The sequence below is a fragment of the Drosophila kikkawai genome, chromosome 2R (genome assembly GCF_030179895.1).
Source record: "Drosophila kikkawai strain 14028-0561.14 chromosome 2R, DkikHiC1v2, whole genome shotgun sequence".
NCBI classification, from domain to species: Eukaryota; Metazoa; Arthropoda; class Insecta; order Diptera; family Drosophilidae; genus Drosophila; species Drosophila kikkawai.
In genome coordinates this window covers 20689081-20703333 of record NC_091729.1, presented here as the reverse complement: position 1 = coordinate 20703333, position 14253 = coordinate 20689081, and the positions used below count along the sequence as shown (strand labels likewise).

At 42.9% G+C, this 14253-nt stretch overlaps 2 protein-coding genes across 2 annotated transcripts in view; one reads left to right on the top strand and one right to left on the bottom strand.

Moving 5' to 3' along the window:
• The window catches only part of luna, a 113222-nt gene that overhangs the window by 75949 nt on the left and 23020 nt on the right, over positions 1 to 14253 (bottom strand). The gene's annotated exons all lie outside the window — the stretch shown is intronic.
• Positions 13422 to 13792, top strand: LOC108071980 (uncharacterized). The gene has a single exon (XM_070283901.1). It carries the CDS (start codon positions 13524 to 13526, stop codon positions 13692 to 13694), a length of 171 nt encoding a protein of 56 aa, XP_070140002.1. The 5' UTR covers positions 13422 to 13523; the 3' UTR covers positions 13695 to 13792.

Sequence of the window (14253 nt, the reverse complement as noted above, 5' to 3'; positions counted from 1 at the left end):
GGTCAAGTGGGAAAACGTGGCCGCTTGGCGCGTAGTTCTTTGCAACAGTTTCGCCTCGATTGAGCTTCGAAATGCCACGAAAGAGATATCTCAGATCTGACTGCCTCCGCTGAAAGCACTTTAAAATCGGGACTCTCTGGCAAATTGAATTTTTATGCCCAAAAAGAGATTCGAGTACAAGCGAATAATCAATTCAAAGAAATGGCAGAGGGGCACCAGAGGCACCAAGGGGGGAATGGGTAGACATCAGCAACAATATTGGAACATAAAGAACACAAATAAATCACATCGTTTGCCCGGAATAACTGTTATGGAGCGAGCAGCAGCAGCAGTCATAAAGGCAAGTATGGTATTTCTGGCCTCAAAGGGGAGAGTTGGGAGGGAAATACGGTGAAACATTTTCGCGCCTTTATGGCTGAATAAATTTTTATTCATATAATTCACTCATACACCCGCACACACGCACATTTCCGATAAATTGAGGAAAATCAAGAGGACACACACACACATGGGGCGTGGGGAAAAATGCTGAGCAGTAGACAAAAAAGAAGAAAAAAAAAATTCCAAAAGAAAAATCATCATCAAAATCACTGAACATCCACTGGGGAGAAAATGCCGGTTGACAGGGGTGGCAGGCGATGGCGGCTATGCAAATGGTGCTAATTTTTCAAAGGAACTGCTCGTAATCCTTAAAGGAACTGAATTTTTCTTTCTCCCTGAAACTAATATGCGTAAAATTAGAGGATGGCAGCCGTGCGAGCTGCCGAGAGTGTAGGGAAGTTGCAGTTGGCGGGGCCAAGCTAATTTCCGAGCCAGTTCCAAAATTGCGTTTGTCGCGCACTTGGCGGCCATAACTTATGTGGAAACTCAAAGGATTAAGCCCTAATCCTACGCAGCTCAATGTGTTGAGGCACTTGAATAAAATACTTGGTGAATAAACGTATAAAGTTAAGGTTAAAAGTCATCGGAGCTTAATTTTTAAATAATTAATAAAGGCAGAAAACCATTAGGTAAATATTTGAATTCTTTAAAAATTTAAGAAATATATTATAAACCTTTTTAGCTTGCTAAAATATATATTTTGTAATTTTATAGACATTTTAATTATATTTTTAATATAGAAAAAATGGGAAGAAGACAGTAATGCCCTAGGCTCTGATTCAGGAATCAGGAGTTCATTCACTGAAAACCTATTCTATCAAGTCAATCTGTAAGCTAGCCAAAAAATATAATTTAAAAATACTTTCCTATACCTTTTCTACATCTCCCTTTCTCCCAGTGCATTCCCCAAATCGCACCCACTCCTTGCGACATGTGGAAAAGCTTAATCAACCCTCGCATGGCCCTTTTGTAGCTCTGTCAACAGGCAAAAGCGATTCAAAAGAAAAATGCGAGCAGCAAAAAAAAACGAGAGAAAGAGGAAGAGGACGAGGGCAAAAGACAATAGACAGGGTCGCAAAAGGAAAGGAGCCAGGATGCCAGGAGATGAGGAGGCTCAGGCCGAGCAGGAAAATGAAAAAGACCAAAAACATGCCTTTTGACAGCTGCCGAAACTTTTGCATGACATTTATCACTGTCGCATAACAAATGAGCGACAGCGGCAGCAGCAGCAGCAACGAACATCGAAGAGTGATAAACCCCAGCATCCAGAATTGGCGGCAAACTTTTTCCTCCTCCCCCCTCTCAACCACCACCAACAAGCAACCGATAAAGGGGGAATCCCACCTACGCAGCCGGAAAGAATCGGGATCGGGGGCCCCAGCTCCGGCATAAACTTAAAGTTATCCGGAGACACAAACAGAGCTCGAGTCTCTGGTATGAGGTTGCGGCTGAGACAGTAAGCCCGATCTGCCCGTCCATGATATATATATATATACACTGCTTATCCCCCCGTCCGCCCCCGCACATGACACATGAGTTGTCAATGCAATATAATAAATACGATTTTTGACTTTGTTAAAGCGCTGCCAAGGCGTGTCGTTGTCCCAGATGTCTCCCCGTTCTTATCAGAAGGAGAGCTCTGTCTCGAGCGGAGGGGGGGGGGGGGGAGTGCGCATTAGGCCGCAGGCGGGGCTCTCTCACTGGGTTTGCGTCTGGCCCAGGGCCGCATACAATAAAGGATAATATGCATAAAATGCTCAAGTTTATACGCACCAGTTAAAATGTCATTTCGAGCTTATGGCAGCTAGTGTGTGTGTGCGTGTGTGTGTGGAGAGCAGAAAATTGAAAGAAAAAAAATATAACGATAAACGATATTAAGAGGGCTGAGAGTGTAACAGGAGAATGGCGAATAGGTTATGTTCTTTTGGCCAGGAATTTACCACAAAAAAGGAAATTGTTTTGTAAGACCAGGAAGTTGTCTGGTGAAATCGTTGACTAGAAGAACTTTTAGCTTAAAGAATTATAAATTTTTCTAGATATATTTCTATAGAGGTTACTGCTTTCTCTTATTATTAAAAATAGTTTTATTATACCTTTTCCCTAGGTTATGTTATGGAAGACCAGGAAGATGTCTGGTAAAATCATTGACTTTAAGTTAAACGCTTACTTGTATCTTAAGGATTCTCTTTAGTACAAAATATATAAATATCTTTGTAGTTAACTCACTTAGTTGCTTAGCCCTTAGCTCTTCCCTGCTTAGTTAATATACCCTTTTAAAAGAAAAGTGCACACTGAGACAAGGAAACCACGAGAAGAGCCAGATGAGCATGTGACAGGCAAACAATGTTGCCTTTATTGATGTGCGTCTCGCAAGGAGAACGAGAGCAAAGCATATACTATATAGTGTATAATATAGAGAGTAGAGGGGACATAATGTGGTTTCCGAGACATGCAATATAAAATGGATTACCGAAGGAGGACCGAGAATGCGGCAACCTAAGCTAGCTGGTCCATCATTATGCTGTATCTCTGCCCCGATTTCCTGCTGCAATTTCCGTTTAAATATCAACTGCTGTCAACAATAATCCCGCCAAGACAAAGACACACACACACACACAGCAGAGGGAGAGAGGTAGGAAAAAAATCTAAAATCCACATTCCATAAGCAAAGCCATGGAGCCAGAGTTGACCTGAGTTAACATCTACTTAAAGCAGACACCGCCAGACGGAGGACTCTTTGTCCAGTGCCAAGCGAAACGACCCCATTAGGTGATAGACAAAATCGTAATCCCAAAGCAAATCAGTTGCCCTGCCCCTCCACTCTACTCTCTGGCTGTCTGTGTGTGTAGCTGCAGTGCAAAAGGCCCGGTCTGACAGCCATAAAAAGCAGAACGGCACAGACGGCCAGATAGCCAGAAATGGAGTTGGTGGAATTGGAGAACCGGCAAGGAGAATGGAGCACGGGGGCGGATGGTCAGCCGGCGACTTTCCGCCACACGTGCTGGAAAAGCGGGTAATGGGGGACTCGAGTTCTGCAACTGTCGAATGCAAAACAGCCAGGGATTTCCGAAAAGTGAAGAGGAGCAAAGGCACAGGGAGAAAAATGGGGCAAAAAGTCGATATTAAAATATATTTAAAGGTAGAAAGTGATCTTTATATATGAAAGATATATAAACAAGTAATTGACTTTAAAGATCTCATTTTAGGTTTATAAACCAAAATTTCTTTCTGTGTGGTATGTCATAAGTTCCAAGAGGCCTAAGAGCCAGAGCCAAAGGCAAAGCTTGGGCCAAAACTGGCCAAAGCGACGACAGTTCCGTCCCGCCTCGCGAATAGTTTTCCCATATTTATGGAGCGCAGGAAGGCGGACGACCAGGCCAACTCTATGGCCGGACCATATTGGGCATCATTAAGCTGCTTTGAGGGCGTCAAATGAGCACTTTGTCGATTCGACTGGCTGCTGTCGGAGATCGTTGACCCCAGAGCCAGGCCCCAAGTCAGATGCAATTGCCAGCAAGTGACCTTGATAGCCCCCAGCATAGCCTCATGTGTGTGTGTGTTTGTGTGTCGTTCTATGGAAATTGAAGCTTTCAGCTGCAGATACAGATACATTTACAGATACAGATACAGCTACAGATACAGCTACAGCTAGAGACGGCGTTGGTTAGGGAGATCCGTACTGAGAGATACTGAATCTGATGGTGACTTGTATTTTACACAAATTGACATCTGAAATGGCAGATTCATTTGGCGTGGTTGTGTAATGCGGAAGTGCGTGTCTCTGGCTCAACAGGCAATCTGCACACATGTATCTATGGCTGTAGATGTATCTGTATCTGAATTGGAATCTCCCCTCTCTCTCTCGGTATCCGTATCTGCTTTGTCCATTTGCGGACGATTCGCTTTTGCTCATCAATGCACAATTATTTATTTATACAGCATGTCTAACAGCCTGTCTGTCTGGCTGTCGCTCTGCTCTGCTCTGTCCTGTGTCTGCTGATGCTGCTGCTGCCGCTGCTGTTGTTGCATGTTGCCAGGCACCAAACCCCCCGAGCTGGGGCCACAACGCCCACATCGATGTTTCCAACACCTCTGCAGTTTCTGTGGCCCCACCTCTGCTCGATGCGGATCCACCCATTAAATTAAACTTGTACGGGAATTGTTGTTTGCGGAGCTGTTGCTCTTTCGGCCTTTTCACATTTCATTGCCATTGCTCTCTGCCCGGCATTTGGCTTTTGCCAATCAGTAATTCCGCTTTTGTTTCTGCAGCTCCTTTTGTGTTCCGATTTGAGCTATTTCCGCTGCTGACAGCAGCAGCAGCAGCAGCAGCCACAGCCACATCAGCACCACCATGCTCTTGCCACCCTGCCGCACACACACGAACACTGCGTTGATATCTTAAATGACACTCGCCGCCAAATAAAGATTGACGTCAAATTCATTATCGCCCTCGACAAGGGACTGCGGTTCGGCTAGGGGGGGCCTTCGGAGCTCGGATGTGTCAAGTGCAGGCGCAGATAGAGAGAACGATAGCCACCATATTCGGTGTCATAAAATTTGCCATTTCTGTGTGTGTGTGTGTGAAAATTTAAAAGCAAACATTTTGTACAACACACACTCATCCCGCACAATAATTGTTATCGATTTTTAATTGAAGTCACCGTTGGGGCCAAGGAAAATGTGCAATTAAAAAAAGGCAAATAAAGATATTTAAATATTTAAGGCAGGCTTAAAAATGTAATTCAGAGACGTTATTGTATAGTTTTAATTGCTTTTCAAAGAGTTGAGTGGGATCTTAAAGAGATTAAGATGGAAAGAACCAGTTATTTTTGATAGGAAAGTAAACCTGCGTCATAGTGAAACTGATTCGTCTGAAAATTCAGTAAGTTTTCAAGAATTTAAACAAGTTTTCATTATATTTTTTATAAATAAGGTAATAAGTTAACAACTCCATTACTTTAATATCAAATTCCTTAACCTTTACTCTAAATATTTTATAGAAATCTAAACTCATAGTTGTTATTATCGATCACTGGCCAATAAATTGCTCAATTACTGCATTCCATTTAGCTTTTAGTGTAAAAGTGCTAGGCCAAAAATGGTCATGTGCCTCTCATGCATACGAAAAAGCCCCAACAATCGCTCCATATACAAGCTCTTGTCGTCGTCGTCATCGTCCAAGGGGGGACACATGGTGCTCTGGTGCTCTGGTGCTATTTTTAATTCAATTAAATGTCATTTGCGCCACTCAACTTTAAATTTTAACTGCAGCATAATTTCGACGGGCGACAGGACAGGCAACAAAAGGGAAGCTGCGTTGCAAGTTCGAATCCGAGAGAGCTCTGCTCTGATGTTGCATGTGCGGCACGCGTGGGCAGGATGTGCAGGATGCAGCAGAGACAACGATGCACGACGCCAACGCGAGAACTGCCAAAAGGACAGGACCCGCTGAGGAGTTGGGGAGGGGGATGGGAGTGGGAACGAAATTGGGAATGGGATGGAGGGCACCTTCCAGTGGGGCAACGACAAGCAGGCAGAAAAACCGACTCACACCGACAAGCCAGAGGAGAGGCAGTTAATCTGGCGATAATGACGGCACATAAACAGCCACGATGATGATGATGATGATGATGATGATGATGATGATGATGATGATGATGATGATGATGATGGGGAACCGGAGCCCAAAAAATACAAACAATATACAGTACAGAGAACGAAATATAGGAAGCTTTAAAGTGGTCTTCCTTTAAGGTTTAAAAAATCATAAAACAAAATTTAATAAAAACTTTCTTATACTATTACCTATTTCTATGTATATTTCTGTGTATTTAAATAACATTTTTTAGCTGTGTATCCATAAATAAATTATAACTGGGCTGCTCTGTGTGTGGGAAGTTTGCTTTTCTTGCCCTGCCACCCTTCACCTTCGAAGCCAAAATTGAACATAATGCGCGACACTTTCTGAGAGACAAGCGAAGCATGCACTTTTCGCCTAATTTCCCAGGCGTTTTTCCCCAGCTGCCGACGCTTTCACTTCGTCGCAAATTAAAATGTAATCAATTTGGCCCCGGAGAGCAAGGGAAATGCCTCAAAATGCTAGGCAAGTGACATAATTCCAGCAGATATTAAACACTTTGTCATTTATGTGTCAAAATCATGTCAGCGTGAAAAGGCAAAGACAGCAAGGAACGAAGCCAGAACGGAATTGTCAAGTGTAATAGAAATCAAGTGAGTGAACAGACTGAGCCACTGACAAACTGACAAACTGCCACTTGGACAGCACACAGCCTGACACGCACAGAGGAAAACTACACTCTCCCCATACCGGGAAGCTGTTGCAAGGAAGCTGGAAAGCTAGTCCGTTTAAGTGGCATCCTCGCGGCCTAATGCTTGGCGACATATTTGGGGCGTGGCTTACGCAGCCCTGCTGCACAGCAACAGTACATGGTACATTGCCACACAGCAGTGCAGCAGCAGCAGTGGCACCTGTCACGATGCCAGCGCCATGGCAACTTGACGTTGCTGACAACAAAGCGGGGGCAAGTCCCCGAGATGTGCAAGTAAAAAGCGTTTAGGGAGCTCGCTCCATTTTCCACGATGGCACAGTTTCCGCACACAGCCAAGGCATTGACCAACTTACCTTAATTGAATCCAAGCTCTTATCTAGCTCTAGCCAAAGTTTCTAAACAATATCTTATCATGCGATTTGTTTTGCCCCACTATCTCGGGGTAAACATAGCTGGCCGGTTCTAATATCAATTAATTAAAAGCGAAAGTGCTTGACAACCACTAAAGGAAAAAACTTCAGCCTTGGAGCCCTCAAATGAAATGCATACTTTCGTCCGATGGCATTAAATATTTAAGGGGCAGCCAAAAGTCTCTCAAACATTTATGGGAATTTCGTATTTTCTGCTCATTTCAAATGAAACCAAAAATTGACGCAACCGAGCCGCATTAGGTAATGGGTGGCACTCGGAAGGAAGTCACGCAGCCACCGCAGCGGAATATTCATTTAATCAAGTGGCTCCCATTTCCCCCTCTCTCTCTCTCTCACTCTCCCAGTCACGTCAAATGGGGATTTTTATGAAGCAGCCCAGATCATCTTCTTCCTCTGTGTATGTGGGTGACATTGGGGGGTTTGTGGCTCATAAAACCGGGCTGAACGCCTTTTAATCGCCACTGTGTTAACGTGCAACGTTGCGTATGCGCAATTTTCTGCCATTTTTATTGCTGATGAACATCGGTTGCGTACAGGCAACACTCTGGCACATACACGTATTCAATGTCAATCATCATTTGCAGCAATTTATTATTATAATAATAAATGTTTGTTGGGTTCCAAATTACTCCTCCTCCAATTTGTGGCATTTTTTTCATGTTGTCTTCTTGTCTTGGCAACGAAAATTATGTTTTCTTTCAAGTAGTTAACATGTAAAATGTTGAACAAATCGCATTAATTGCTGTTGTTGCAGTGCGGGGCGTACTTAAGTGGGTGAGACCAGGCGGGATGGGAGAGGCCATAATGCGGGACAACTTTGGTTGGAAAGCCCGCATGTACGTGTGTGAGTATGTGCTTTTTAAGTCCGCTATGACAGGCAGTAAAAACAACTTAACTTGGCTTGCCAAGCCAAAGCAAACCGAAAAGCCCAGTTCCCAGTCCCCAGTCCCCAGTCACCAGTCACCCTCCTTCCAGGCCAAGGCATTGTTGAGCTGTTAATGAAAAGTCAACTTGATTTCATGCCAGACCATCCAGCTGAAGCCGTAGCCATAGCCGTAGCCTTGCTCCTTTGGTCCTTCGCCTCTGTGTGTGTCGTCGCATGCAAAGCCAATGTGCAACAAGATGGCAAGAAAAGCCGGGAGAGCCAGCCAAGGCTGAAAAAACTTTCACTTTATCATTAAGCCTGACGGGTGAACTTTTTTGAGTGGCTGCCGCCAGCGTGTGTGTGGCCAGTTTCCCAGGCACACAAGGCAGGCCATACTCCTTCCTATATTGAAACATAAATAGAATTATAAATACTCGGCAGACTTGGTCCTTGTCCTGGCTGTATGTGTCTTTGTGTGTGTGCGAAAAATCAGTTAAAGTTATTGCATGTCGTCGCAGCTCGACATAGACAAATGTTGCTCTTGTCACAAGTGGAGAGGAGGCAGCAGCAACACCAGCAGCAGCAGCAGCAGCAGCTACTCCTGGCCCACCCACATCAACTGGCTGTCTTCATGTGCCTGTTGCCAACTTGACGAAAATTGAATTTCGAAACATGCTGGCTAAAAGAAAATGTACAAAAAGAACCAGCTGAAATACAAGAATACCAAAAAAACACCACACACACTGCACACACACACACCCAGGGCAGCCAAAATGAAACGAAACAAAACCCAGGCAAATAGAGCAACATTTCAGCAGCAAAAACGGCAACAACAACCATGACAATGATAGCGTAAAGCCGGCAAATGCAACAACAGCAGCTAACAGGAAAAAAAAAACACAAGAAAAACATAGAAAAATATACAAACGCCAGCAAAATGGCGGCTGTTAAAATGCGAAAAACGCGTTGAAAACTGTTTGAACAACAAGGAGCTGCTGTTGCTGCTGCGGCAAAGGAATCGAGCCAACGCATAGCAGCCAGGACATCAGGACACCAGCAACAACAACTGTATTTAGTGCCGCCATCATCACTACCATGTGTGTGCGTGTGTGAGTTGCGCTAAGTGCCTTTGCTGCGACTTCCCTCCCCATTACTTACACACCCCTCCATCGTCCTTGTTTGCCTGTTATGTTTTTTAGCTTTACGTAAATTGCGTAAATTGTGTGCATTTTATTACGCTACACTTCATGCTGTCACGCCCCCAATTCCAGGAAGCTGTTCCCTCTCCCCTAACCCCTCCTCCTCCTAGGTTTCTTCGCCCATCTTCATACATCACCTCTTTTTTTTCTGCTTCCTTTTTTGTGAAGCAAACTTTTTTTTGGTGGCTGTCATCACGAAGAAAATGTCTTCGTCACTTTTATTAGGTGAGAACTGTGAAAGTTGAGTGAGTGTTTGTGTGTGTGTGGATACAGTGAAAATTGGTGTAAATGTAAGAGGAAAGTAAGTGAAACACACAAGAGTCCTGGCAGGTTGTAAAGAAAACTTTTACAACATAAATCCTAAGGGTTTTTGATTTCAAAAGGGAATTTTTAAAAATATAAGCTAAAAGAAAATTTTAAAAAATATTTATATTTACTTTTTTTGTTTATAAAATCATAAAAATAAAACCCATTCAAGGTCCCTGATTTGGCGCTTAGTTAAGCCCAAAAAATCCACTCAACATGCCTGCTGCCTTGATTGGCCCTCAAAACAGGCCTCAAATTCTGACCCATTTCAAAGGAAATTAATGTAAATTTATTGTCCATCTATCCGTCAAACAAGCAACAGCCCCACCCCCTTGTCACTCACTCTTACCTTTAATAACATACTATGTATATATATATATATATTCCCTTTGCTTTTCGGGCTAATTGTTACGCCTGACGGCATCGCGTGACCAAAAAAACTGAACGCTAAACGACAAAGATAAACACAAAAAGAAATAAAACCCACGGAAAGTAAGAAATGAAAACAGCCGGCACGTAAAAACAAAAAAACCGAAAACCAAAATCAAATCGCAGGGCGCCAAGAAACTTCCACGCGACGCGACGTTCAAGTTCATTGCCATTTAGGCCAAAATTGGCGCACGCGGAACTTGTCTTCGTGGCAGCCAAGGAAGCACCGAAAAAAAAACGAAAACCAAAAACCGAAATAATCCAAATACAAGGCAAACTCTCGGCTATTTTTGGGAACGCACGTAGCATTTGGTTTGTGAAAATTGAGGCATTAAATTGCAGTCGATCGTCGGACAAGGGATCCCGGCACGTTTCCCCTGTACAAATCCCCACTACAGCCGTGTGCGAGTAGGCATTTAACGCATTCGGTTGCAATTAATTTTCGCCTCTTTCTGTGAAAATTTTTGGTTGCCTGCCAACCACGAAATTTTGATCGCTGTCGAGGAAAAATCGGAGGGAAAAAAAATCAGATTCTTTCAAATGAAAATCCCCGCATTCCATGATCAAGTGGTTGCAAATGAGTTTTTGGCATGGGAACGCTCGAGTGAAACAAGGAAAATGCACTCAAAATGCAGTTGGAATCGCATTTAACACATTTTCCCGGCCCCATTTTCCCTACCCAGGGGAGGGGTACTATAAGAGCGGTGTTACTTTTTGATTTATTTGCATGACAAACGGGTTAATTACAGCATGTTGCGGCAGCAATACCAGCAGCAACATCAACAACTCCAACAGCAACACCAACAGCAGCCGGCTAACAAAAACAGGATTTTTTTTCCTCTGTTTCAGAGGCACACACAATTGTTGCATGCCGGTTTTCCGATGATGCAACAACAAGCTTTGGACATTGTGGGCGTTGGAAGCGGCGCCAGTAGAATTCCCTTTAAAAACCAAAAAAAAGTGTGTAAAAAGACGAGGACAGTACATGTTTCGGCAATTGACAAGCTTGTCCCTGGCTCGTAAGCGGAGTTTTGAAGCCCCCCCAAACAGGCAGCAGGAGGTGCAACGTCATTTATTATAGGCAGCCAGAGGCTCTCTTTGTTATTTGATTGAGCTTGAGGCAGGCATTGAGTGTGTGTCCATAATGGAATTTTTATTTATTAAATGCGAGTCTCTATGTGTGCGTTGTGTAATTTATCACAGCCTGGCCAGCCAGAAAGGAATTTTCTGCGGGATTTAATGCCATCACAATGGGTGTGAAGCGGATGGGAAAAAAGAGCTGGGAGTGTGTATGGAGTGTGGCAATGCATAACGCATTAACAAACGGCTTTCAGCTGCATATTGGCTTTTGTGATTAACACGGACACACACACACACAGGCAGCGAGCGAGCGGACAAAAACATTTAACCCTTGTAGCCAGGACCAGGCCATCGATAGCTGGACATTAACCCATGGCGAAAAATAGTGGTAAATTTATAGTAAAGAAAAATACAAGGTGCCTGGTAATGGAAATTGAGTAAAGACCAAGGGAAAAGTGATTTTAAGAGGGTTAAGGTTTAAAAAAAATTCTTTAAAGTCATTGATAAGTCTTTAAAATATTTTAAAAAGTATTTTAAAGGAAGCTTAAATAGTTTATATTCCCAGAAATAAACTGGAAAGCACTTAAAAATATTTTAAAAATTTCATAGAGGAGTATAATATGTATTTTGATTCACAATATATTACAAAAACCCTCTTTAAATAAACAAGACACAAGGATAAAGTAATTAAAAGTTATTTTTTATGATCTGAAAGCTCATTTAAATTTTATAATAATTATTTCTTGTTTTAAAATATATTAAAAAACCCTCTTTAAAAATATTTATAAAATTTTATAAAGGATTATAATTTATTCTGATTTAAAAACCTGATACAAAAATCCTTTTCAAATGAACTTGACACAAAGAAAAAGTAATTCAAATGGTTTCTTGTGATCTGAAAGCTCGTTAAAATATTTTTAAAAATTATATAGAGTGCTACAATATATCCTGTCATAAAAACCCACTTCAATGGGTTAACTTCTACCTCGTTTTTTCAATATTATTACGTCTGTTAAATGCCACAAATTGTTTAATGCGTCGGCTTGCACTCTGCTCTCCACCACCGCCACTCCTCTATAGAGGGCTCTCCAGCATGAAAACCACCGAACGATTTATGCAAATGCAACCAATGCACTTAGCGCCGTTAAATAAACAAAAGCATTATCAGCACCAGCTCCAGCAGCAGTAGTTCCAGCATCCACAGCAAGACAATGCATTAAATTCCCTTTGCGATGGCAACACACATCAAAAATTCACTATGCAACTTATCTAAATGCACTAAATTACACATTAAGCAAGTATCTTAAATCAAGACCTGCACACGGACACAATCTAAGCGCATAAACAACAAGAACAAACGATGATGCCCCCCTGCAAAATGTAAATTTTACAAGGGGAAGCTGCTGCTGCTGGAAGCTCTGTTCAGGCAAATTGAGTTGGCATGGTCAGGGACTAGTCTCTAGACTCAAGAGTTGCCCAGTTGCCCTAGCTGCTTAATTTGCGTGCGAGCTTATATTTTTTTTCTTGTTGCTCCAAGGCACAAGGCACTGGCTGCCCTGCATCGATTATGTAAATGCGAGAATTTCCATTAAATGCATTGAATTCCATTACAAACGCATCATCATCATCATCATCATCTTCATCATCGTGGGGAGGAGGGAAGAAACTGTTAACCCGCCAGACTGCCCCCGATTCGTACAGAGATCTCAGCTCTGGGCGCCCATTGTCTTGCGGTTGCGAATTTATAGCTCAGCGAACTGCCGTTCCCCACAATGAAGTCATTTGCTGTGGAATGTGTTGTTCGACGAGCAAGTGAAAATGCCTGTTGTGTTCGCCCCCCGAATATCGTAAATCGCTTACTGGCCAGGCCGCGTCGTCTGTTTCTCGTAGGTATTTTCATTAGCCAAACACAAATTGAGGCAACACGACACTGGACGACAATACACAAGCTGGAAACTGAAAACAGAAAACTGAAAACCGAAACGAAAGAAAAACACTTAACATCAACACGAAAAAAAAAACAGACAAGGCTAAGCGGGAGTTGGTAGTATGTAGTATGTGGCTTAGCCCCTCGGAGAGCGAGAAAAACCAACAGAAACTACTGTTTACACATCTCTGGAGCCGCCACGCCACAGATTTTTACCTCGTTTCAACCTTTTTCCCAATGTTGGCCAATGTCCAAACAGTAGCTCTACATGGGGCCTTACGGGTATTTATTGCAGTCGCTGGCATAATTTGCGTACTGTGGGCGCCCGGGCCATAATGAGCGGCGGGCCTTTGGTCTGCCACTCTCTGGGGAGGATGTGTGAAAATTTTCATTTCGGTCAGAAGCAACAGCAGCAGCAACAGCAGCAGATGCAGCAAACCACAAAATGTGCATTCGAATGGAGATCTTTTGTTTGCCAGCTGGCTTTCACTGTATTTGGCTACGCATTTCACACGTCGAGTGGTGAAAATCTCTCTCTACTGCTCTGGCTTTGCCAACAAACTCAAAGATCGAATACCAAAATCAAAATATCCCCTGGAAAAACTCTGGTAAATCATGTCACAGGAAAGTATTGACTGTGATGAGCAGTTCCAGCGACCCAAGAAGACCCTCGTTCTGACCATCTTCGCCCTGGCCGTCCTCATGAAGCTGTGCATTATTCTGGTGGAGGTCCATGACTTTGGAAATTACCTGCAAGGAGAGGAAAAACAAAAGTATAACAATTAGTTGATGTTTCGTTGGATTTTTTATTTCTTTTATGTGTTAAAAGATACGTGTAAAGCCGATAGATTGTCATCAAAATGGAAGGCTCTTTTTAAGATTTATGAGAATGCATTTTCCTTTACAGGTCTCGAATTTCTTTAGGGAGTGAGTTTGCTGTCTTTCCATCTTCTCTTTTGTGTGTATTCGATTTCCAAAAAAAAAAAAGGTTCTCCTTATTAGCCTTTGACTTTTCCCGTTCCCCTCCAGAAAAAAGAAAACAAACAAAGCAGGCAGGAGAAAACCGCAAGGGTAGAAGGCAATTTCATTTGGCCTGCTGTTTAGAACAGTGAAAATAATTTGACAACTTACTTAAAAATATGTCACATGAAGAAGGTCAGGGACTTGGTTAGGCAGCCGTTAAAAAAGGGTTGCAAACGAGGCCTCTGAGTTAGGGGGAAAATCAAAATGAAAATCCAGAAGAGAGCAACTTTTATTAAAAGCTGTCAGCGCGACAAAACCCCAAAAAAACATATTGTGGGGTCTCCGCCTGCCAAAGTTAAAACGTCATCGTGGCTTCATTACG

What these genes read in the sequence shown, in the direction of transcription:
- LOC108071980 (XM_070283901.1), top strand. Translation starts at nt 13,524, where the DNA reads ATGTCACAGGAAAGTATTGACTGTGATGAGCAGTTCCAGCGACCCAAG.